The following is a 25783-nucleotide window of genomic DNA, read 5'->3' as shown; positions in this document are numbered from 1 at the left end:
CCTATCATATGGCGACAAAACCCTGCGAATAAGGTAAGTAGGCTAGTATTAGAAGGTGGAAGATGGTTACAGAAATTTTGGGACTTAAAATTGCATTAAATTTTTTTTTTTAATTCCTGAAATGTCCGGCGGGCGCGGCCCGCCCGCCCGGGACTCGGCGCCGGTGGGCTCATCGCTTGGCTGTAAATCTACACTGTCTTCGCTGTTCTAGCGTGTAATATAGCGTCCACGTTTAGCTGCTTTCGTGCTTTGATACCCATCCACATGCCTCTTTCGCATAGCTCCATCAGGGAGTTGACTTAGGAGCAAATGTATGGCTGTGGCATAACGACTGGGAGGAATGTCTGACCCTAACCTTGCAAGCGCTCGTGTGGCCTCAGCATTTTTATTGCCGGCGCTAATGCGCCATTCATGCATCTGCGTCGGCAATCACCTCGACACTTGCCGACACTAATTTCGAAGATTGAGAAACTCTTTTCTTAGAACAAAAATATCGAAAAGTATCGAAATATCAAGTATTTTTTCAAATATCGTATCGTTTTGTTTTTTTTCAATATCGCCCAACACTATAAGAGGATGTGACCGTGTTTGCCGAACGACGCAAAAATGTAATAACAAACGAAAAATTACGACAAACGGAAAATTACCCAAAGAAATTTTCAAATTCCAGAAAATTAAAAACTCTAACTTTATTACTCATAGTTGAAAAGACATAAAAAATTGGGCTGTAGGCTACTCAAATTAAAAATTAACCACAAAAATGCAGCAGCCTAACAATTGAGTCAATTCGGGTCAAAATTAAGTTAAAAATTAAAAATAAAAGGACGCTTCCGCGTAGTATCGAACTCACTCCCTCTAAAGCACCAGCCGGAAACTTATCCTACGCGCCACCGAATCAGTTGAACATAACTGTTGAATTTAGAACTTATATAGGCACTCTTTTCGTCTTTTGCTTTGGAAGAGAAAAAGAAAAAAATGCCTATATAGTGACATCATGACCGGTCAAATAGTATTTCAGATTCAAAGACTGGCGCCGGTCAAATAGCCACTGCTTTTAAAAATTTTGTGGAAACTGCGATCAGCGACTTCGGTAAACTCTTACGATCATTACTGGAAATTTGAAAATGTTTGCAAAAACTGCGGAAAAACGGAAACTGTGATCAGCGACTTCGGCTTTGTTCTATTTTTTTCTCTGGATCTTTTCAGTTTGTTTATTTGCGGAAACACCCTAACTCTTTTAAAATGTTTGCGGAAAAACGGAAACTGCGATCAGCAATGTTCTGTTTTTTTCTCTCGATCTTTTCAGTTTGTTTGTTAAATTTTTTCTCAACCTTTTCAAGGTACGAACCGACGGTACAAATTGTTCATGGTACGAATTAGGTTGCACCCCTCACCATGTGCAGGGTTCGATCTTAGCGGTAGTCTGCTAGCCAATGGCTAGTGAAAATTTGCGCGGACTAGTAGAAATTTTGCAGTATGGTCATTCCCCTAAACACGAATTTTTTTTCTGAAACACAAAATATTTTTCATCACCCACTCTTTAATTCTGAAGATATATTTTTTTGGTGGTAATCCACTTCTAGCTACTTGCGTCTACCTTACAAAACAATTCGGAAATACGGAAGAAAATCGTGATATAGGAGAAGGATTTTCGTGGAAGGGGAAAAACCCCTAATGCGTAAATGCGCAGTTGGGGAAATTTGTGGATACAACAAATCTTTCAATTGCACGTTTATTTTGGAATAAATTTGCTTCCATTTGACATGGTTAAGCTCCTGCATACCTACTGATTATTTTCACATAGTTTCATCCGAAAAAAAAAAAACCTTGGCGTAATGGATCCCGAAAACGATGTTGGTCTGTAGGAAAATATGTATAAATTACCACGTATCCGCAATTTTCCTGATTCTTATTTATTTAGTGAAAAAATATCAATCCAAACATTTTAAAGACTTGAGAACACAATAGCAGTGATGACATTACCCATCAATTGATTGATTGAATCTTTATCCTCGGACTGAGAAAGCTTCTAGCAGAGCTTAATCCTGGCAGTTTCGCATACTTGTAGGTAGAAGCTTTGAATCACTGATGCAGGCCCGGTCGCCGAGATTGACAGAGTGAAGTTTCCGATTGTTGAAGTCTTGTTGCCAGGGAATTATTCCATCCGTTAGATGCCGCTGAATGGAGAGCATTCCTTAACGTGCGTTGCTCAAGCACACACCCCGAGAGTCGAACCAGCGCCGATTGATCTTGAAGCTTCTTTGTTCCAGAAGTCACGCGCTAACCAACTGAGCTAACGGGGCGGACGCCATTACACAACGCAACAGTGGAAAAAATAGATTTATTAAAGAAATTAAAATCAACAACACAGCATAAGAAACACGAAAACAACACGGAGGAGTTAAAAGGATTTGACAAAGTCGTCAAATATTTTGACTCGCTCTGCGTGACGAATCCGGGGAGACGTACGATGACATCATAATTAGTACATTGCCATTTGTTGCCTTTAAGAGGCAACTTGGCTGCAACAGATATTATGTCACATGCTTGAAAAATGGAGATGTCCGGATTTAAAATGATCCAGGACATTTATCAAAATTCCCGTGTTAGTTGCTACATCTTTAACACATTGACTGCCAAGCCTAATTTCCTTAACGCAGCAGTGGAACTCCAGCATTAGCATCGGCAATAAAAATAAGGTGAGGGTTAGACATTCCTTCCAGTCGTTATGCCACAGCCATGGATTTGCTCCTTAGTCAACACCCTGATGGAGCTCTGTGAAAGAGGCGTGTGGATGCTGGGTATCAAAGCACAAAAACGTGGACGCTTCATTGCGAACGGTGAAGGTAGTGTAAATTTACAGCTAAGCGATGAGCCTCTTGATGTGTCCGATTCCAGTGATAACGCGACAACCTCATCCTTCGATACAGCATCTGATGATTCCGATTCTGACAGCTGGTTCTATCAAACAGACTTTGTGTTGCTCGCAGTATCCCAATTGTGAAATTGAAATAAATATCGATATTGAAAAGATATCGTATCGAAAATTTGATATATCGCCCAACACTAATTTCCACGTGTTTGGGAGGTTCTTGCCTTGGAAGACGATCAAGGATGGAAGAGTTTCACTGGCAGCACTGCAAGAGGCTAACACTGTTGTGTCAGCACGACCTGGACCGGAGGAGACCTTGGCATATCCACAGCCTATATTAATATACTTGCATATATCAAACATGTACTATGTTCCTGTTCCTGACAAATAAACCATTGATTGATTGACATTTGTAAATTTGCCTCCGGCTCTGAACACCCCCACACTAGCCTGTATAATATACATGTTTAAATAAGTTTCTACATTCTCTAATGCATATATCTGAATTATATCTGCATCCTAGGCAAAGGCTTAACTCTTCATTACACTTCCATACCTTTTCCATGACCAGATCAAAACGGATATAATAAATGCATGGCGCTCTTGCGCAATGGTAAAATTGCTCGAATGCGCGATAATTACTATCGCCATCTAGCGGTTGCTGTTTTGAACTTTTATTTGCCACATGGCGCTAGAGTATTATTTTCCGATTTCATTGATGTTTCAATGGCAATTCTAGGTTCACCAAAAAAGATTTAACAGCAAAGTTAGTGCAGATGCTCAGAAAGTTTTCAATTTTATTAGGGGAAGGGTTTTGGTACTAGGTCAAACATTTGCTGAAATCTGAAAAGTGGTTTTGGTCTAATTTTTAGTGCAGAAATAAGGATAGCAATCTTCTTGCCTGTGCCATTTCAGTTTTTGAGTTTGAACAAATATTAGCCTGTTTATTTTGAAATTCGTGTTTGGGGTAATTTTACCAAAAATTCGTGTTTGGGGGAATCACTATACTAGTCCGATTGGCTAGTGAAAATATTCGCCGGTGAAAAGTTTTGCTGTACAAAATGGCGATTGGCGACGTCACTCTGAAATACTGCAAACAAAGAAGGCGGCAAAGTCGGTCGACTGAGCACGTGACTACTTTTTTCTCGCATTTTCGCTAGACACGACGTGTGGTAGTAGTCAGCACAGAGTTGCCAATTTGGCTTTTTTGAAGCCAGATTTTGAGAATCTGGCTGTTTTTCAACTCGCTTGGCTTATTTTTTTTTAAATAAAAAAAGCCAGAAAAAATAGACTTTTGCTGGCTTTTTTTCATGTTTCATCAATTTTTTGTCAAATTAATAAAAAGCCAACATAATTTTGGCTTTTTTTGGCTTAATTTTATCTTTCGCGATTTTTTTTTAGGAAAAAATTTGGTATACTGTATATGCATCAATTCGAGCAGTAATTTCTACCTTATATTTGGTTGTAGTGTCCGACCGAATTTCGTTTTGAAGCTGAAACTAGAAATTTTTCTAGTTGCTTGTCTTTTCATTAACTATGTTTCTGCGTTGTTGCTGAAGTCAAAGTTCGGTGGGGCACTATTTGGTTGTGCACTTTTTATATGTATACGTTTAATGAATACTAATTGGCTTTTTCAGCTGTTTTTTTGCTGGCTTTTTTTGTGACGAGGTCTGGCTTTTTTTGGTGAAGACAGGTTGGCAACCCTGGTCAGCACGGAGAAGTCAGCAAGCAGCAGTTAGCAAAATTAACGTTTTTTTGTTGATATATCGTGATCAAATGCTGATTCAACGTTACTACAAAGTGTCTAACGCTTAGTGTTAGCTGGGTAGTTATCGCTATTGAGGCTTCTTTGGATTGCTACCTTGTTGTAGTTGAAGAGCTCGTGTGCCTGCGTGACCTAGGTGTTTTTGTGCGTATTGTTGCTCTCTTGTGCGTACTGAAATCTGAAAGCGTTTAGTTAGTTTCAGTCTAAGCCAAAACACTTATCTTAATACGTCACAGGGGTCGATCTTAACTTTTTTTTTTCACTAGCCCACCGGACTAGTTGCTCCTCGTTTTCACTAGCCCGCATGATTTTTCACTAGTCCGACCAGTTTACTGACTTTTCACTTGTCTGATGACATATTAAGATAAGTGTTTTGGCTTAGACTGAAACTAACTAAAGGCTTTTCAGCACTCAGCAGGCCTTAAAACTCGTGTTTTTTTCCGGCAGCCATCGTGGCCTACCGAGAGCTCCTTCTCGGCGGCCAAATCTGCGTGCTTGGAGGCCAAAATACAATAACGATAGCACAAGTAAATAGCATTAAACTTGCAACAATGTTAAAATGATCACTTAGCGTTATTGAAGTCTGGGCGACGTCCTGCAATAGAATCGTTGTACCACGCATTAAATGCTTTATCGGGATTGTAATCCGGCATTGCGGGACCATCTAACGACCCTAAATTGTTTTAACTGCTCGCAGCTCAGTAAATTGTTTCAACTGCATACCGCCTTTCATAAAACCTGACCATTTATTCCGTTATGATGTCACCATTGAGGGTGGAAGTCACTAACCCACAGCGTTCTCAACTATGAAGACACCTATTTTACCCACAGATGTCAACTAACCTAGTTCTCCTTTTTAACAACGATTCAATGTCCGACAACATTGAATCGATATAAAAACGACAATATTGCCAGCCGATGTAAATTAGCACTTCGGATTAACACTTTGTTAAAATAAACATCGGGAATTGCAAACAAGACTTACAGCTTGATATATTCAATACAACGGTAGTGACTGTGATGCGCTGACCTAATTCTGCGTCACTCTTTGATACTACATATTTTCGACATTTAATCCACGATCATTCTATTGCGAAATTAAATAATTGGCTAGAAGAAACCGGCGGCCAAACTTGGCCGACGGAGGAGGTAGCACAGGCGGTCATTCAACCACTACTTAGCGGCCATGGCCGCTGGCTGCTTTAAGCCTTGTTTCAGATTTCAGTAGGCCTACGCACAAGAGAGCGACAATATGCACAAAACACCTTTTCGGTCACGGAGGCACACGAGCTCTTCAACTACGACAACGTAGCAATCCAAAGAATAGGGAAAAAACGAAATAAAAATCAAATAAATTATTGTTTGTAAAAATGTTCAAGCTTGGGGACGTATTAATATTACACAGTAACGTTGTATGAGCATTTGATCACGATATATTAACAAAAAAACGTTAATTTCACTAACTGCTGACTTCTCCCTGCTGGCGTGCTCACTACTACCACATGTCGTGTCTAGCAACAATGCGAGAAAAAAGTAGTCACGTGCTCAGTTGACCGACTTTGCCGCCTTCTTCGTGCAATTTCGTCTCTGGCCAAGCAAATTTTTGCAGTATTTCAGAGTGACGTCGCCGATCGCCATTTTGTAAACCAAAACTTTTCACCGGCGAATATTTTCACTAGCCAATCGGACTAGTACTGCAACATTTCTACTAGTCCGCGCAAATTTTCACCAGCCTTTGGCTAGCGGACTACCGCTAAGATCGAACCCTGCTGTCATCAGACAAGTGAAAAGTTAGTAAACTGGTCACTGGTCAGACTAGTGAAAAATCGTGCGGGCTAGTGAAAACGGGGAGCAACTAGTCCGGTGGGCTAGTGAAAAAAAAAGTTAAGATCGACCCTTGATGTTTTGAATATAGCCTCTGAGGCTATATGCACTTTAAGAGCATGTGCTCTTCTTTTCTTTCACTTCTAAAACAAAAAACAATGATGAAAAATGCGTATATAACTTCTAAACTCGAAACTTTTTTTCAACTGAATCAGTGGCTCATGTGCTGTTTCTTGGGTTTGGTTTCTACCTGTCTCTTAATTAAATCATACTTTAATTGTGCTGTAGCTTACTACTGTCACAACTTACAGTGTGCACTGTGCAGCTAGCTGCTAGCCTACTGAAATCATTTTGTCCTTTTCTAGATGAAAATTGTTTCTTTTTGGATTGTGTTGCAGTTTAAAAATTTTCCAAGATGAATGCAATTTGTGTAATAATCAGCTTTATATTAGCCACTTGTGTAGTGTACTGTAGTCAAATCATCATATATATATTATTATATTTCTTCAATAATTTCTTTTGGTTTTAGATGAGCCTGGAGCAAAAAAACTAGCATCCTTCATACCTGGTTGTGAGTACAAGTTTCTATTATTCAGTAGAGGTTGTAAGTTCTTTAGATTGTATGCATAGCTGTTGATTATATTGGGCAGGGGGCGGTGCCCCCTTGAGTTTGAGACATAGAGAGCGAGATATCTCTGACCCTCTTGGTTTTTTGTTAATATTAACAAGTTTTATAGACGGAAGTGGCTGCATTTACGGCGCCGTAAATACAGCCGTTCCATGCCTGTTTTTTAATCTTTACGTCGCTTTTACTGTGCATGCGCGCTAGGGTGCATTATCTCCCCCTTATTTTTTTAATCAAAGTTGTGCCATTGAGAAATGGTGTCCATTTTAGGTCAGATTCAGCCAATAAAATTATGTGGGTTGTGGGACCCCCCCTTACCACCACCTCCGCAACCCCCCAAATCCGCTTCACTAAAATCGCAATAACTCAAAAACCAAACAAGATAGACAAATGGTGTTTGGTATCAACATCATTGCAACTACTTGATTTAATTCCAATCTGCCAAAAAATTTGCAGTTTTATGTGAATTTTAATTTTTGATTTTGTGACAGGGTTCGTATGTTCATGCCTAATACAAAAATATTTGAAAATTAATCAATTTTTGAAATATCATTTGCTATAAAATATCTGATTTTGTGATAACTGGCCTAATAAAGTTAGTTCACTGCCAATTTGTATTATTTTAATGTTGTCATACAAGTTTTTGCATTATTTTCCATCTTGGTGTAAAGCAAGCCTGCTGTTATTTGCTGCCATACCCAGTTTCCAATTGAACAGATACAGATACACATAGCCTACACAACACACACTGATAGAGTGAAATATATCAACACATCAAAAACACGTTACTGTCTTAGTACAATGTGAGGAATACATGTGCGTGCTTGCTTATCAGGAGATTCTCGGAATAAAAAAGTGTACAAAAATGAATGGTAGCTACAATATCAGTATTATATATGCACTTTTTTTCCAGCAACAGCGCGCATGCGCAGTAGAAGCGTTTTAAAGATTAAAAAAAAGGCATGGAACAGCTGTATTTACGGCGCCGTAAATGCAGCCACTTCCTTTATAGAAAGCTGCTGGTTTGGTGCTGTTTACACAAAAATTCCAAAAGTTAGCTTTGTCAAATGTCTTGTATTGTAACAAAGGTTGCCAGTCTGATAGTGCTGTGGCAATTTCAGCTCGTCTATTTAATGTTGAGTTACGAGCTTGTCTGGAAAGTCTGTTACCACTTCTGTCAATATGTAATCTGAAAGGCTACCAAAAAAAGTTCAAATTTGCAAAAAACTGTTCATTATTCAAGCTATTTATCAAGAGTGCCTGGGGCTGGAGATGAAGATTAGCTTCCTTGCCTCCCATCCAGTTGATCTAATCTTCAACTACTGGTAATAAACCTGGTTACCTAAAAAACTTAAGTAATGGTGATGTTATTATTGCAGCTGTGAATGACCAATTGTTTGGAAACCAAAATAACTCCAAGTGAGTTAATTTGTATTTTTGCATGTATAAATTATTTAATTAGCTTCATTGCGTAATTTTGTTTTCATACATTGGCAATATAAGTTTAAAATATATATATTATATATAATGTTTTTAATGACTATTTTTTGTACTATAACTCTGAAGCTGATAACCTAGCCCTAATCACTGTCGTTCTGGAGCTCAGTGCATTCACCTGTAAAATAAATGTGATACAAAAGTGTTGGTTGGTAACTTAACTACAAAGCATCTAATTTTAAGAGTCCTTCGGCAGCTTCTAATTTTGGTTAGCAGTAAACTGTGAAATATTGGTTGGTTATAAAGTAAATATTGCCTGCAGTGCACCTGGTGATATTCATACTAACATCTAACAATGTATCATTGTTTTCAGCGTCATGTCTGAGTCTATGAGTCTACCTGATGATTTGGTTGGATTGAGTAAGTTGATTATAATTTATTATTGGTTCCAACAAATATATATGCATGAACATAGACTCCTTAATAGGGTGGAGTGAAAAAAAATTTTTTTTTTCAAATTAAAAAATCGGATTAACCAAAAGTGGCGTATGGATCTAAAACCAACTTCTGAGAAGGTTTTGGGTTTGTGCCACCTACACCCAGGTGGCTTATAATTTTTGAAGGTCAACCGAGGGTCAAATTTCATGAAAATCCCATAACTTGGAAACCGGTTAAGCTAGAATGTTGGTTTTTGGCTTAAAATTTCCAGAAGGTCCATGTTTATATATGTTCTAATGCAACTTTTGTCTCTATTTTAACTATGTACGCTAATAATAATAAAAAATGACGTTTTAGTTTGAAAGCTATGTAACGTGAAGAAGTGAAAATGCTATATTTGAACTATTTGCACATATAGTTATGTGTTAAGGCATAATAGGTACAAACTGACTAAGTATTATACTGCTTAAAATACTTTCTAAGTAGTTAGTACAAAGGATATACAAGCAACAATCATGGATATGTGACAAAAAAACTCAATGACAAAAATAATGTAGTAAAGACTCATATGCAATAATGTTACAATGTTATTTGACATTAAGTTTCAAAATTTATATCTTTGGTTTCCATGAAATTTATAAGAAACTACTAACAATCAGGGTCGCATTATAAAAATTATCATGTGGTGAAAAAATATTGAAAACCTTCAACCTGAAAACATCTGGACTATCAAAGTCAGAAAAAATATATTTCGACTCTGATCCATTGCAAATTTGGGCAAGGCTGACTCTGCTTTGGTAAAGACCCTTGCCAACCTCAATCCACCACTGTTTGCAATGAGTGTTACAGAAACCATGACATCAACTCATTTATAATTACACGTATCCAATAGCAATACACAGCCAGGGGCTCCGAGAGGGGGGGGAAGTCGGGCAACTATCCCCCCTAGCATAACATTGTAAAGGAAAAGCGAGTAGTTTTTCGTTTTTTCATGTTTGAGGGGGGCCCATTTTTGCCACTAAAATGATAGTGTACCAACTTAAAAAAAAACAAATTTTTGAATGAAACTTCAAGACGTAAAATTTGATGCTGTTAAGCCTACCGATTTCTGCATCATCAATTTTCTATTGTTTTACCTTGAAAACTGGTGCTGCTGTGTTTGGCTAAGCGTGTAGCCTACTATTTTTGCTTGACCAACGGAACCTTGACTTCAAAAACTGCGTTGGCCAGGCGTAAGTCCGCCCTGTTAGCTCAGTGGTTTGTCAGTCTGAGGATGAAGATTTAAAACCAACCGTTTTACTAACACTTTACCAAGCTGAAATAAGGTATTTGTCGAGTGACTACTGTTTAGAATTATAATCCACAAAATGCAGAGAAGCATGTATTTGAAACTGCTCAAGTAGGCTTCTTGAATGAGGCAGCTTTATTTTGAATTTTCTATCTGGCCTGGTTACACTTGAAAATGACACAAGCTATAGTAGATCAATTACTCCAAAAATGATATAACCCCCAGAGTCAAACCAGCGCCGCGTGATCTTAAGCCGGGCGCGTAACCACTGAGCTAACAGGGCTGACTTACGCCTGGCCAACGCAGTTTTTGAAGTCAACGTTCCGTTGGTCAAGCAAAAATAGTAGGTTACACGCTTAGCACTTAGCAGCACCAGTTTTCAAGGTGAAACAATAGAAAATTGATGTGACTTAAGTGACAAAGAAAAGTCTTTAGGATGCCTCAGGAGGCAAGAAAAGCTTTCCAACTAGTGATAGACATTGTCTATTATGGTGTCATCTTGTTATGTATTGTCAATTTGTGTATTATATTGTAATCATTGACTCCTTTCAAGATAATAGTCATAGTGTTGAGAAATACATATGATGTTTATGTAATAGCATATTTCGTCACAGACTTCTTTCAAACAGTTTTGCTTTACGATTTAGACGCAAAATTGGGCAAAAATGACCAAAATTCCGTAATTTGACATTAAAATATAATATTTTGACCTTAAAAAAGACCTCAGATGGTTTTCAAAGTAACACTATTGAACTCGCCATCCTCAAAAACTCTAATATGGAATCCAAGATTGTGTTTTTAGCTTTTTTAGAAGTCATTTTAGCCAGGCCTCAAGTTAATCATTCAGACTCAAGTTACAAACCCCGAGATCGCAACATTCCAGTCCTTAAGGAGTCTATATGCATGAAGCTGAATTTCATTTTATTCCGTTATTTATTCCAAATTTATTTATTCAATTCAAATTTATTCTGAGCTGTTAAAATAAAAACAAACAGTGCTGCATGTACTTTGCATAGGCTATACTGTTGTAAATTATTTCAGATTTGTGTGATATTAAATAGCTTGTAGATTGACGATGAAACACTAGCAATGATGTTTTCCTGTGGTTCTGATGGTATTCTCGAATGAAGATACCAAACAATAGACTGAGCTTTGTTTCATTGATTTTTTCAACTTTGCACATTTATATTACTTCTTTATTAATATCAATTTCTTTTTTTTAGTCATTGGCCGAGGTGGGGAAAACATCATGCGTATGCAACGAGAGACTGGGTGCAGAATACAAATTACACAAAGCATGCCTGGCACCAAAGAAAGACCGTGCACACTTTCTGGCACTCCCGAGCAAATAGAGTAAGTATGCAAACGATCCGCCCCGATAGCTTAATTTGTTAGCGCGTCACTTCTGGAACAAAGAAGCTTCAAGATCAAGCGCCGCTGGTTCAACTCTCGGGGTGTGCGCTTGAGCAACGCACGTTAAGAACTGCTCTCCATTCAACGGCATCTAATGGATGGAATAATTCCCCGGCAACAAGACTTCAACAATCGGAAACTTCACTAGCTGAATCATGATCAGGCCATAAATTTAATTTCTTTGAATGAATCAAATTTTGCTATAAGCTACCACCATGGCTACCTAAAGACACGGCCTGTTTTGTCACATTGTGCAGAAATTTCTAGATTTTGCTAACTTTGGGCGTACGGTAGCCTATGTTTAAATAAATTTTTGTAAAAATTATATTTTTTACGTTCCTTTATTGTTTTCCCTAGATGACACAATAGGTTTTAACATGAGCTCGGTGACCGGCTCGGCTCGGTGACCGGGCCTGCGTCAGTGATTCAAAGCCTCTACAAGTATGTGAAACTGCCAGGATTAAGCTCTGCAAGAAGCTTTCCCAGTCTGAGGATAAAGATTCAATCAATCAATCTCTTGCTATTTTAAGTGGGCTTCACTCCAAATCAAGATAGTCTTAACATTAAATTCAAGAATTATATTGTCAATTCGAAACACTTTCAATTAACAATGGCAAGCTTATCATTTACTGTGCACAGATGTCACATTCTTTTTACACTACAATTTCTACTTGGTTTATTACTGATTCTACGAAGATGAGACAAGTTAAGCCATATATTGTGATCTAAAAAGATAATGCTCAAACATTCTTAAATTTTATTTTTATTTTTAAGAATTTGTAAAAGCATGCTCAATGAAATCGTATCCCGTTCAAAATCTGGAACTCTTGGAAACAATGATTTCAACCTTATCAATTCGGCAAGTGCCGGTGGGATGGGCGATGCTCCTGAGAAGCAATTTGAAATGGCTATTCCGGCAGACAAGTGCGGCTTGATCATTGGAAAAGGAGGGGAAACTATTAAAATGGTTTGTTAGTCTATTGGTTTTAACCATCAATATTTTTGTGGTTTTGAAGTGAGTAGCCACATGATGTTTTAGATACGAAATGAGTGGAATGGTCTGCTTTGATGACCAAAATTCTATCACTCATTAGCTGATGGCTATTCATGTTGTTTTCTCTTTAGTTTATGAAGAATTAATGTGCCAATAGTGTACTTACAAATACATTGGAATAAGGAACCAGCGAAGTGCGTTTGATGGCCCTGAAGTTAAGCTTTGCCTTAGCTCAGCTACAGTTTAATTTGCCGTAAACCGTTCTTTCTATTCAAATGCCTTTAAGTGCTATTTTTTTTAATGACCTAATTTTCAGTTGCAACACTCTCTTGGCGTGAAGATGCTGTTAGTTCAGGACTCCACAACCAACCTTGGCCATTCCAAACCCCTCCGTATTTCCGGGCCTGCAGGGAATGTTGATGTAGGTGACTTGTGATGTATCAGCATGGTTGTATATTGGTGCTTCGGCTTTAAACTACACAAATGTGGTGGTTACATTTCATGTAACTGTTGCTAACTCACATGATGTCCAAGATTGCGTAGTGTCAGCAATGACGACTATTTTCATCACCCATTACACTGATGAGGCTATTTCAGTAGTTTGCGGTCACTCTGTGGCTATGGTTGTCCAAAATTTAGTTGTTACCTATTTCAGAATGCGATAAATGCCATTCAACAAATGATGGCGCAACGTGACCAACAAATTGCCGAACAGAAAATGGGAGAAGTGAGTAGAATATATGCCTTACATAAGCTTTCATAACTAAGCAGTTTTTTTGTGACTAGTCCATAAGGCATTTTTCATTGGTCGAACTATGCGATGATGATTTCCTGTGGTTAAGATTGTTTTTATAATAAAATGAAGAAAAGTTTTATGTTTCTGAGCTAGTTCGGGCCTAAGACATCTGTTTGTTGAGTGGATGTCTGCAAGTGATGTTCCGTCTCCCTGGGCTTTAGTTGTTTTCGTGGACTTCAAAGGGTTCGATTGACGTTTACAACAGAAATTTATTCGAAATTAAAAATGACAAAAGAAATAAAGTGGTTGCTCAGACAATCCATTACGTCTGCAGACGTTAAATCAATGCAAAAATAAAAGATCTTGCTGTCTGGCTCATATTTCGTCATAACTTCGTTTAAAAGTCACTCAGTCAGCAAATGTTGGTGTATGTTGATTTAACATCTACATTTACTACGGAAGTTAATATAAAAAACACTAATTTCCTGGGCGGTTTTCGCTTCACGATCATTGCCGTCATTTATCCTGCATAGCATTCTGCGCTAACGTAACACTAAATCGTTTAGCCACCCAGTATGTTCGGCGGAGACAACCAAATTTATCCGGTTCCCAAAGCAGCTGTCGGTGTTGTCATTGGCAAAGGTGGTGATATGATCAACCAAATCCAGAACATGACTTCCACCCGTATCCAGTTTAAACCAGGTACTGTAATGTTTAATCTGAACTCTGATGGTTTAACATCTCGCTCAATGAGACCTTTATACCTAGGTCCTCAGGCCGTGACAACGTGCAGCTTAAAATTTGATTGAAGGCCGATCTGTCAATAGCCAAAATCGCTAGTACAAGTTAATAATTTGAGTATCAGTCGCATGCATGAAATCCAAAAAGCGCCTAGCAATACTGGTAGTGGAAAAATTTCATTTTTGGACATTCAGTGATCACACAATGGCAATTTAAATATTCAAAACTATCATTTCAAAGAGATATGAAGTGAATTTACCTTAAACTTTAAACTCAAAAATACATCCTCCTTCAGTCAGGCCTATCGCTCGCACGTTGTCAAGGCCTGTGTATACAGATTGCTATGATCTAGCTGCTAACTGCACTGCATACCATGCATTCATATTATATACAATCGTCAAGCCTGGTGGTTTTTCTTTTGCCATGTCTAATCACTAATCAGTGACCACATTAGTAATTTAACCATCCTGCCTGTTTGATGGAGATGCAGTGGGCGTAAAGACGAGTTGTTGCAAATAGGATTATGTCTTTTATGGTTCTGGCAATCGTTGCCTTAACACATCATCATGTGTGCAAATTATGTAAATTGTGCAAATTGTGTGCAAATTATCTATGAAGATATTGTAACTTGCCAGTTCTGCTTCAGATCAGGAATGACGAATAACGTTACGACATATCTGAGAGAATACATGTAAAATTGAAAATGCGATTTGCTCCTCTTTCGGTATCACTTGTAGAATGCTACATTGTTGGTTGAAGCGTGAAAACAGTTTTGTCTTTGCTGCAGAGGATGCAAACCTTCCTGATCGACTCTGCACTATTACTGGAAGCAAGGAAGGCGTAGAGAACGCCATTCGCCGCATTCAACAAATTATATCGAACGTACAAGAGCGAGATGGTACGTTTTGATTGGTTACTACTGCCTGAGCTCCGTTTAACAAATGCTTTACGTTGTCCATTTGCAGTCCATGTTTTTATTTTCATCGCTTTTTTCAGTTTTGATTAGTGCTTCATGCTTATACTTGCTGTTTAAATAAGCTTAGAAAATACCTTATGGTGCATTTTATAAAGACAGTTGCTCATGTGTGGTCCTTTTTTGCCTCCTTTTTTCTTGTTTCACGAGAAGCACAAGAAGGTTTTCTGTTGTTTGCATCTTCAAGGCCGATTTTATATCTTGAGATTACGGTTCATTACAACTTTTGAAGAGGAATAATGTTGATATCGAAATTAGATGAGTGACAACAAATTTGGTTTGGTTGATTACCATTGTTCAAGCTGCAACAAAGCTGGTTTTTTTTCGGTCATTAATGGGTCATTGACCGATTTTTTAGCAAAATGTCCGAAAAAAAATATAGTTAATTCGGTCAAAATGTCCGAAAAAATATATATATATATGACCAAAAATGACCGAAATAAATAAAAAAAATTCAAGTCATTTCGGACAAATGACCAAAAAGTCTCAGCGAAAAAAAAAAACCAGCAACAAAGTAATAGATTTGAGGTTTTTCTGCAAACTAGAATCGAGCCAGCATCCTTGCAAACAATTTCTCAAAAGTTGTGATGCTGTGCTTTCGTCCTCATTTACAAAGAGTCGTTTTCTATCTTGACGATATGTGTTAGGTCATCGTGGCGGCGGTGGTGGAGGAGGCGGTATGGGAGGTCCTTCTGGTGGTTTTGGACAATGGGAAGGTCCGAACATGCGGAGAGGTGGAGGAGGGGGTGGCCGCAACATGGGAGTCACCTCGGAGGAGCATCTCGTTCCTGCTAACAAAACGGGATTGGTCATTGGTAAAGGTGAGTAGTTGTTTAAAATACCCGTTTGTTTGTTCTAACCCTAACTCGTTTCATTGTTCACACAAAACTTTTCACAAGATGCTTCAGCTTTACATTAATCTTCTTGGTTCCTTATTTCAGGAGGTGAAACGATCAAACAGATTAACCAGCAATCTGGAGCCCATGCCGAGATCCAGCGGAATCCTCCTCCTGGATCAGATCTTAATTATAAGACTTTCCTCATCAAAGGTAGGATTGCGGCAAAGAGATGTGGTCTTCGAGAAATCTAAAGCTTTGGTTTGATTTGAGTTAGGATTGATTTAAAAACAACAATATTTTTTCGCAGTAAGCCACAATCTACTAATTTAACTTAATTGATTCAAAAACTAGCATTTCTATATTTGAGTATTTTTTTGACTGACACCTATTTGTCCAGGCACCCCTGAACAAATCAAAATTGCGCGCCAGTTGATTCAAGAAAAGGTTGATGCTCGTGTTGGTGGTGGGATGCCTGGTGGCCCAATGGGCGGTCCCCCTCATGGGCCTCCTATGGGTAATTTTGGACCTCCGCCACAAGTAAGTGACTATCTCCATGCAGTTGTCAAAAACAGGTTCAGCTAAGCTTAAATCCTTATTGATCTGAAGTATTTCTCGCGTGATAATTACCAATTGCACTTATTGCATATTGATTGACGTGAAATTACGTCATAATGGAATCAAAATTACACTTTTCAAATCAGTGTCCAAAATCCAATCATACGCAAACCCGAACGTTTTTAATTTCGAAAGTGTGGAAAAAATGAAACACCCTAATAGTGATCTTATTTATGTACATGTCAAAGGTGATGATCAGATTCTTTTATAGATGCTTCATTCTATGGTCATTTTTGCCACCTAGGCTTTTTAATAGCTTTGTTTTTATTTCAAGTCAATGTTTTGTTAAATTCCAGCAACAAAATAATTTCAATGCTATGCCGCCTGGTGGCATGCCCCCGCACAATCCGATGCAGGGTCCTCCACAAAGCCAGCAGCCACAGTCATTTCCGCAACAGCCCTGGGGCAATCAATTTCAGCAATGGAACCCCCCGGCGGCAGCAACCCCCCAACAAAATGGTGCTGATCCAAGTACGTGCAAAGCCGTTGGCGATGTGTAACTTTATTCTTTATTTTCACTTTGAACCGTTCATGAGCTTTGGCACAAGCCAAGGACGAAGCGACAAACCAGCTAACAAAATCTGTCAAAAAAAGATTCATCGTCTGCAGACGTTGAATCTAAGTAAAAAAGGATTTTGCTGTCTGGGAAACGTCGCGACCGTGGCATTCGAATGTGTGTATTTTTTACTCAATCTTGGTTGTAATCGCATACGTTTGCACAAGACATTTTACGTCGGAACAAAATCTCACAACCTTAATTTGGGCAGTCCTAGTGTGTAACATGTCGCACTCACAAATGTGCACGATTGAGACGCTTGTTAAGTCACAATCCTTTGCAGGCAAGCCAGCGGACGCCAATAACGCAGCTTGGCAATCCTACTTGCAAATGTACGGACAGTCCCAGGCTGGCTTCCAACCCCCCGCCGGTGAGTTGCAGTGTTTTGCTTTTGCCTTTTTAAACTTAACATGTCGATCAACCTTTGACAGATTGAGGGGAAAAGTATAGTCCAAAAGCATGGCTTGGGAAAAGCGTTGTTTTATGTAGCTATGCAGTGGTGGAATGATACATCCTAGTAGAGAAAAGAGGAAGAAAGTTTTTTAAATTAGCATTTGCGGAAGAAATTATCCTCACCACCATGTAAGAATATGTACATTTTCTTTTTGACAATTCATTCAAACAATGAACATTTCTTAATTTGTAGCCACTCCCGCTGCCACCGCTCCTGCTGCAGCCCCTGCAGCTGCACCCACTGCCGCAGCCATGCCGGACTACTCCAAACAATGGGATGAGTACTTAAAGCAAACAGGTAGATGTGATGTCTCTGTGGACGCTCCAGTTTGTCCTTCGATTGCGTGTGTTCCATGCATCGTTAATCAACAGAAAGACGTTAATCAGGGAAAACATCTGAACATTACACATTGTACGATCGAAATTGATTATTGCGTTTTGTAGAATCAGTTAACGAGAGCTCTTTGGAGAGAATCAGTTAAAGAGAGCTCTTTGGAGAAACTGCTACCATGCAAAATGTTATCACTCTTAACGTACCACAAACCGTAAAACTCTGAAGCTTTATAAAGTCTAAAAACATAGTTAGATATTTGTCTGTGATGATATTTGTACGCAATTGCCAGTTCTGCTTCTGATTACTGTGCTGATAACGCGTTACATAAACCTGAGACAGGAAAAGAAATTTTATTTGTTAGAGTATTTATTTCAAGAAAAACTCTACTGTCATACGTTTTGTTTTTGTGACCAAGCGTCACGATTTATTAAATGTTTCATTTTGCAGGTGCTGTCGCTGCAGCCGCCGCTGCTCAAGCAGCAACACCAGTGGCCGCCGCACCAGCCCTTCAAACCCAGCAGGTGGCTGCCGCCGCTCCTGCCCCAGCAGCTGCTGCAGCTCCCGCCGCGGCTGCTCAGCCAGCTACCACACAGGTAAAGCTGTGCATGTGTTGCTACAAGCCTAAGAAAGGGGATGTCTCATCACCACTAATCGTGTCATGTTAATTTGACACTTAAAATACTTCGTAACAATCTTGTAAAATGTTATATTGTTTGTTCTCGCTGATTGTTAAGGTAAGATTGTTTTCTCTGCTTAAAACTTCACAATCTTCCCAATCACAAGTGTTTGTTCTTATTTTTCTCAAATTAATGCAAAATTGTTTATCTGGCAACACTGCGTGAAAGATAGCCACTGCAAAACATTAAACTGAAATAGTGAATGATTGCTTGCTTAAAGGTATTTGCCTTTTTGTATTCACCCCTGCCCGTTATATTTCAGGCCGATTACTCTGCTGCATGGGCGGAGTACTATCGTCAGTACTACCAATTGCAAGGCCAACAATACGCTGCCGCAGCTGCTGCTGGTGGTCAGCCTCCCGCGCAGAGCTAACATGGAGGTTATCAACTGTACATAGCATTGGAGTTCTCTAAGGTGAGCAAAACTTAGCTTTGGATTTGTGATATTTTTGTGTCGAACCTGTGATGTGTTTAATTGAATCTCGGTTATTGTTTAATGCGGTTGCTTGTTGGTGATGTCACTTCAAATAGACACTTTGTGATCGTTTGTGGTTTTGAGCCCTGTTTATGCGTTCATATCCATGTGGCATTTATCACTGTTTCTGAGCGTTCATTCAATGCAATTTGAATCTTTCTATGTGCGTGCGTGGTACGCTGCATGTCTATCACAGCGATTTGTATTTCTTGTTGAGATTTTTGTACCATACATTGGAGAATATACCATATACTTATTTCTCTATAGCTTAAGTTATTTGTTCAGCTATGCTTGCATCAGTTACAGTTTTGCTGGCAGAAAACGGACCTGTGTGCATTTTTTTATGTCATTTTCGGATATAGTGTTAGGCGTTTACTCAAAATAAAGATGTGATATATTGTGACAAGGTTTAATGAACGAAAAACAGCTTTTCAAAAACAAGATTTCGAATTAAAGCTAAAAAAACTGCCTTTTCTACGTCTCACTGATTGTGTTATTCAAGTAGTCTTACAATACCATAAACAGTCAAGTAGTCTTACAATACCATAAACAGATGACTGACAGTAACCTAATGGGATTGAGTAGCAGTATCCAAGCGAATACAATATATACATCAATAAAATACTAAACTCAAACGTTTTCGGCAAGAACTCTTTGCCCTCTTCAGGAAATAAGAGTTCTGTTTCTGTCAGTCATCTGTTTATGATATTGTAAAGTTACATCTATCCCGAAGCTATATTACTCAAGACAAGCAGAAGTTAACAATTAAATGTTATCGAGTGTTCACAGCTTTGCACAAGATGCTGGGTTTTGAATACTTGTTTGTTTTTGGGTTATCATGTTCCACAAGTTGTAGCAACGATGTACATTCGACCAAAGTAAATCTGTAGTTGGCGCACATCATGTGTGAGGTTTGCAAATTGAATAAATTTTCGAGATAGAGTGTATGCTTTCTTGTAGGATACATCATAATATCTACACTATCTGCATCATTCATTGTTTGACATATTACACACGAGAAATGTCGAACCTTCGGCTACTCTGGCACATTGTCACCATGCCACAGAAATGCACAGAATAAGATTGTTTATGATTGGCGCAATATATACTAGAGCTTTTTTCAACAATAAATGACCTTGACTGTAAATTTAAATAAGAATGTTAAACAAGAATCAGTGCGATATTTCACTGTTTCTTTTTTAGTGTGTTCAATTGAGGTGGAATTTGCCTAATGCACGGTCTGAAAACCTGGCAAAGTACGACTTGAAAACACATTTAGGTCAATCCTGGTACTCACTCCATGGTTTTTCTTGCATAGTTTTAACTGTTGAGTATTTCTTGAAACAGATTTGTTTATGATTATGCATTAAATTAAAGCTTCAATATGAATATTCTATTGGCGCTGCAGCTAATTTCAAAGATGAAAGAAGGAAGTTCTGCTACCCCAGCCAACAAATCAGTCCTTTTTTGCGTTGACTCAACGTCTGTAGATGTTGAATCAATATAAAAAAAATGGTGGATTTGTCAGAGGTGGTAGTGGTTGTTTTTAAGTGTCTATCAAAATGTTGTTAAAATTGTGTGATTTTGAATTAGTCAATAGTCAATAATTATTGTTAAAAAACACTGATAAAAAGGTTTTAATTGTGTTTTCTTGTTTTCGATTGGAACTTTGTGTTTTTAATGAAACAGTTATGGTTGTAAGGTTGTTATGATTAAGATATGATTCGTCTGTTCTTAACTTAATCTGCTTTTAAGCCTTTAAACTTATCAAAACGTTCGATTTTCAATCCACAAATAGCGACATCTCCCCTGAGTAATTATCCATTTTTTTTTGTTCTTAAACATGGCTTATTTTAACTGCTTTGAGTCTATGAAAATGTGATGCAAATCTACATAACTTTACTTTAGTTTTTGGTTTTGTTACGTTTTTTTTTTCGCAAAACCCAAGATGATATTTGCGATATATCTTCTGATATGTTCTCTAATATCTATTTGACCATTCACTGTTCAATTTCAGATTTCTTTACTCCGACCGTAATCTAACGGTAAATACTACTTAGGAACAAAATGGTTAAAACGGCCGGTTAATGTGATCGAATATTAACGAGCCGAATATGTAGATGAGGCATTCCATTATAATTCAACAAATTTTAGAAAGAAATGTAACCACTAGGTTTCAAAAGGTGTTGGTTTGGATATATTTTGTTGTGTTCAAAATTTGGACTTGAGCAAAAAAAAATTTTGATAATTGGACAAGTGGTTTTTGAGATATCGTGTTTTGAAATTTTGTGGCTGTCACTAGGTGGCGCTGTTGATGTTCCCAATGTTTTTTGATTTTAGGGTTATATTTGGGGTAGAAAGTTGGTTGAAGTGTCTATTCCACCATTTTTCATAATGCAGAATTCAAAAATGGTCTCAATTTTAGTCTAAAAGCATTAGCTGAGGAGTTATGGGGCATTTAAAAAAAATTTGGGGGACCAAATGCCAAGCCTCAAATTGTCATGTGGGTAACGAGATATCCCAAAAAAAATTCTGTTCTTGAAAGTTTCTTGCATATACTTCATGATAGTATAATATTTTTTTATGAGACTTTTGTCCTTTTTGCACAATGCAACCTTACATCAAAGATCTATTAATGCAATATTTGAATGATGCTTGCTTATGACATCACAGTAACAAATTACAGATTTCTCCAAAAAACTTTTTTTTGTTGTGAAAATTGCCCGGGAAAACAAAATTTGACTGCAATTTTGAAACAAGGGCTGGTTTTCCTGAGCAATTTTCACTATGAAAAAAGTTTTTTGGGAAAATCTGTAATTTGCTATTGTGACATCATAAGCACACATCATTCAAATATTGCATTAATAGATCATATAACTTCTCATGCAAGTCTTTGATAAAAGGTTGCATTGTGCAAAAAGGACAAAAGTCTCATAAATAAACAGTATATTATCATGAAGTATACGCAAGAAACTTTAAAGAACAAAAAAAAATTTTGGGATATCTTGTTACCCACATGACAATTTGGGGGTTGGCATTTGGTCCCCCAATTTTTTTTAAATGCCACACAACTCCTTAGCTAATTCTTGTAGACTAAAATTGACATCATTTTTGAATTCTGCCTCATGAAAAATGGTGAAATAGACACTTCAACCGACTTTCTACCTCAAATATAACCCTAAAATCAAAAAACATTGGGAACATCAACAGCGCCACCTAGTGACAGCCACAAAACTTCAGAACGCGATATCTCGAAAACCGCTTGTCCGATTTTCAAAATTTTTTTTTTGCCGAGATGCATTTTTTGCATACTATGACATATGCTTTAGTCATCAAAATTGAAGACTTAGTGGTTATTTGGATTTGTTGAATTATAATGGAATGCCTCAGATATTAAACTCATCATGCTCAGTAAATATTTCGAAAACTAAATTGTTTTTATCTTTAGTGCTACTGGACTGCTATTAATTTTAATAGCACTGCAAATGAAACAGTCTAGTTTTCGAAGCGTTGCTGAATAATAAACGTGACTTCAGTTCTGTAAATAAGCTACTGTTATTAGAATTTGTAAGATTATTTTCAAAGTAAGTATTGTGGTTTTGTGCACCGCCGCATTTTAACCAAACACCTTTTACATATATCAAATGGTATAATTTGTTTTTACATTAATACAATATAATACCTGCCGGTAGTTAATATTTAAAAAAAAATACTGATGGCGATTAACCGATTAGGCAATTTCAGTTTTCTATCCTGTGGTGCATTTAAACTTTAATCTTGCTACTTACTGGTGAAATATTGTTTTTTTTTATGAATCTTTCAAGTTGCTTTATACAAACATGAATTGTGCTGCGAATTTCGTTATCAGCAATTCTTCGCGATAAACTGTGTCATTTATCATTGAACCAATTTACAAAAAAAAATGTTTAGTACGTGTACATTGTACAATGTACCCTACTAAATCTCACTGTGAAAGTTTTAGATTTATTTAGATTAAACTGAAACCATATTGCCGACAATTTTAAAATTTTCTTCTATAATTCTGTACACTTAAAAATAAAAGACAATTAAATGTTTTGTTGTTACAGTTAGGTTATGAATATGCATTATGCAAGTCTCATGATTGAGCAATCTGTAGTTCATCGAGCTGATGTTTATGTAAAGAAAATTTTCCTTTGCTATGTTTTCGTTAGTTAGTGTGTTAATGTGAAACTTCAACGGTAACTTTTTACCTTGGCTGCTGTAATTTATATAATTAGTTGCTGTATTAGAGCAATCATGGACACTAAGAGTTGGGGCTTGGCTCTTCACATGTTGCAGATTTTACTGCCTCTCTGATAAAATGTGATTTTTAGAAATTTCAATTAAACTGTTTGCAATTAGCCGCCAAATGTAAAAAATGAAGCCGCGGCTCAAGGTACAGCAAATAACAATTTAAGGGAAAAAGTATTACAGTGTTACATTCTATTTTTTTAGCGAACTTGCTTGATCATTTTTAATACGGTAACCAAAAAACAAAAAAATAAAATTTACCAAAATTTCAAACAAGGTTTTTTTTTTGAAGTACGGTGATCTTTTATTGTTTTGCTGTTTTATTTTACTACAAGCAATAATAAATCTGCCAATGTTACACTGAAACCAATTGAACATTGTTCTGAATTGCTGGAACATATGCTGCTCAAAGTTATTGCCACTTAGCATCACCTTATTATTGCTAACACTTTCCTTTTCAACCCTTATCTAAGTGTATTTCTGAATTTTGTGGCTTTAAATTTATGCATTAGATGTTCTAAACTTTTCCATTGCGTACATCATTAAATGTTTGCAAATCTAGTCAAAGAATCACCCCAGTAACAGTATGCAACATTTTCCAGGCTACTGCGCAACTTAGTTGCATAATCTGGTGACCAGAAATAGTGCAGCTGGAAAAATGCCCCGGAAAAAATCACAATTTTGTGCGCTATCAGTATTGATATAGTACAGTATCACAATATCACATTTCTTGTATAGATAAGTGTTGAACTAGGTTTAAAATCATTAATCTTATGGGTTGCATTAGTTTTTGGCTCAGCGCGTTCTGAAGCGCATGTTTTTTTACTGTGTTTCTGTTAGGGCTTTGTTCAAGCGTGATATAGCGATGTTCAATACACGCAACAGTTTAAAATTATATCAAGATTGGAAAGTTAGATCAGGCCTAATAATTTAATTAGCTTTCATACATATGTATCTGTTGCTTTTAAACTACAACAAAAATTGGATGCGACAAACTGCTGGTTACAACATGTCGCTTAAAGCAAAGTTTTTCTTCCTATCATAAATCCCTAGTTGAAGTATTGTTATTAGTTCGTGTAAACTTAGCTAATGGCGGTATGAAATTAATCGCATGCCCACTAGGCATGTTTAGGTTTTCTTGCTTCAACGCATGATATCTGTGGCATTTTTACTTTGATTCAAATAACTGTTAGAAGTCATGCAACATTTACAATCTGTTTCACTCAAAAAGCTTTTAGTGAAAAATCAGACACAAAAAGATTGTTTTTGAATAAGAATCTATACCTGGTGACTGTATAAATTCAATCTCAATTTTTCTGAGATGTTTTCGACTGCTGCCATCAATTTTAGCTTTAGTCCAAATTTAATTATCGATTTCAGTGTGATGCTATAAAAAGTTATTCTTTTTCATACCCGCAATAGTTTAACTAAGTATTTTATTAATGTGTTTAAACTTAAGAGAAAACCCAGGCCTTAGGTCAAAAAGCTAAAACTGTATTGGCATTGTTTTTTTCAATCGACGTCTACTTATAGTACTCATCATATTTATATTCAAAATCTCAGTGCCCGTGCGTATATACTGTATACATGCGTTTTTTCTAACCTACATTGCAGCAAACGTATGTTTTGTCATTAAACTTTTTTTAGTGCCTTTTAGTCGCAAAACGAATGCGCTAACACGCTGTTGTTGACAATTGAACTCTACGTGGATACATTAATGAAACTGCATTAGTATGTGCAAGATTGCAGCAAGTGCAGTTATTGTGTTGCATGTTTTGCAGCATCATTCGAGCAAACATTTGTGTGATTATTAGTTAGTAGGCCTACTTGTTGTGAACCATTCTTTTCTTTATTGAAAGATGTCCGTCTTGCATTTCCACTACCAGCGCACTATCTTGTTTCAGTTCTTTCATACGAATTATTATTGCGAGCTCTATTCTTTTTCACGGCGCATCTCGTTTCGGTGATTCTATTGACATTCGAAGCATTCCGCACATTGCAATGAACGCATTTATTGCTTGCGTGTGTGTGTTTTAACCGTATCGCCACTGACTGATGCTATATTCTTGTCCAGATTCTCTGATGGAGTCTCCTGTAGTTGCCTTGTCTGCACATAGCCTCGCTGGCAATGGCGGGTGGCAATCCGACGTTACCTCAACATATCAACCCAAACCTTCTCTACGCCACAGTTTTATCTATAGGTTGACTCCAGTTACTTTCATCGCCCCATTCTTCGCAGAGCCAGTAAGACAATGCCACCATCGTAAGTGGTATGGTGCAAGCTTAACAATTTCGGCTTGATCAAGCCGACTAGTTTTACAACTAAAGACACTGTTCTGAACAGTACAAAGTGGTAAAATCTGTCGTTTACACAAAACACACTGTCGTTTACTCTGCTTACGTTAAAACCTGCAGTTGTGGCATTAAACACATGTCATGCAAATAACTTGGACGTT

At 37.5% G+C, this 25783-nt stretch overlaps 1 protein-coding gene and 1 non-coding gene across 5 annotated transcripts in view; both read left to right on the top strand.

Annotated features, from left to right (window-relative positions):
* The window catches only part of LOC145773995 (far upstream element-binding protein 3-like), a 48035-nt gene that overhangs the window by 11958 nt on the left and 10294 nt on the right, over positions 1–25783 (top strand). For 2 of the 4 annotated variants that reach the window (XR_014289990.1, XR_014289989.1), the window contains exons 3-20: positions 6991–7032; positions 8466–8505; positions 8897–8943; positions 11473–11602; positions 12437–12629; positions 12973–13077; positions 13312–13383; positions 13959–14094; positions 14921–15031; positions 15754–15927; positions 16048–16155; positions 16343–16482; positions 16857–17031; positions 17400–17486; positions 17763–17867; positions 18351–18496; positions 18843–18995; positions 25402–25590. Coding sequence is in view for 2 of the 4 variants with exons in the window: in XM_082585123.1 (XP_082441249.1) it covers positions 6991–7032; positions 8466–8505; positions 8897–8943; positions 11473–11602; positions 12437–12629; positions 12973–13077; positions 13312–13383; positions 13959–14094; positions 14921–15031; positions 15754–15927; positions 16048–16155; positions 16343–16482; positions 16857–17031; positions 17400–17486; positions 17763–17867; positions 18351–18496; positions 18843–18953 (1922 nt within the window). In the remaining 2 variants the exon portion in view is untranslated. The remainder of the gene's footprint in view (positions 1–6990; positions 7033–8465; positions 8506–8896; positions 8944–11472; positions 11603–12436; positions 12630–12972; positions 13078–13311; positions 13384–13958; positions 14095–14920; positions 15032–15753; positions 15928–16047; positions 16156–16342; positions 16483–16856; positions 17032–17399; positions 17487–17762; positions 17868–18350; positions 18497–18842; positions 18996–25401; positions 25591–25783) is intronic. The other 2 variants (XM_082585123.1, XM_082585121.1) reach the window with 1 other exon arrangement.
* On the top strand, positions 12685–12765 carry LOC145774960 (small nucleolar RNA SNORD83). Its single transcript, XR_014290124.1, has one exon. It is a non-coding gene; the product is annotated as a small nucleolar RNA SNORD83 (small nucleolar RNA).

The sequence above is a fragment of the Aplidium turbinatum genome, chromosome 7, assembly GCF_918807975.1.
Source record: "Aplidium turbinatum chromosome 7, kaAplTurb1.1, whole genome shotgun sequence".
Taxonomy (NCBI): Eukaryota; Metazoa; Chordata; class Ascidiacea; order Aplousobranchia; family Polyclinidae; genus Aplidium; species Aplidium turbinatum.
Note: the sequence above shows the minus strand (reverse complement) of the source record. Positions and strands in the feature narration are given on the sequence as shown.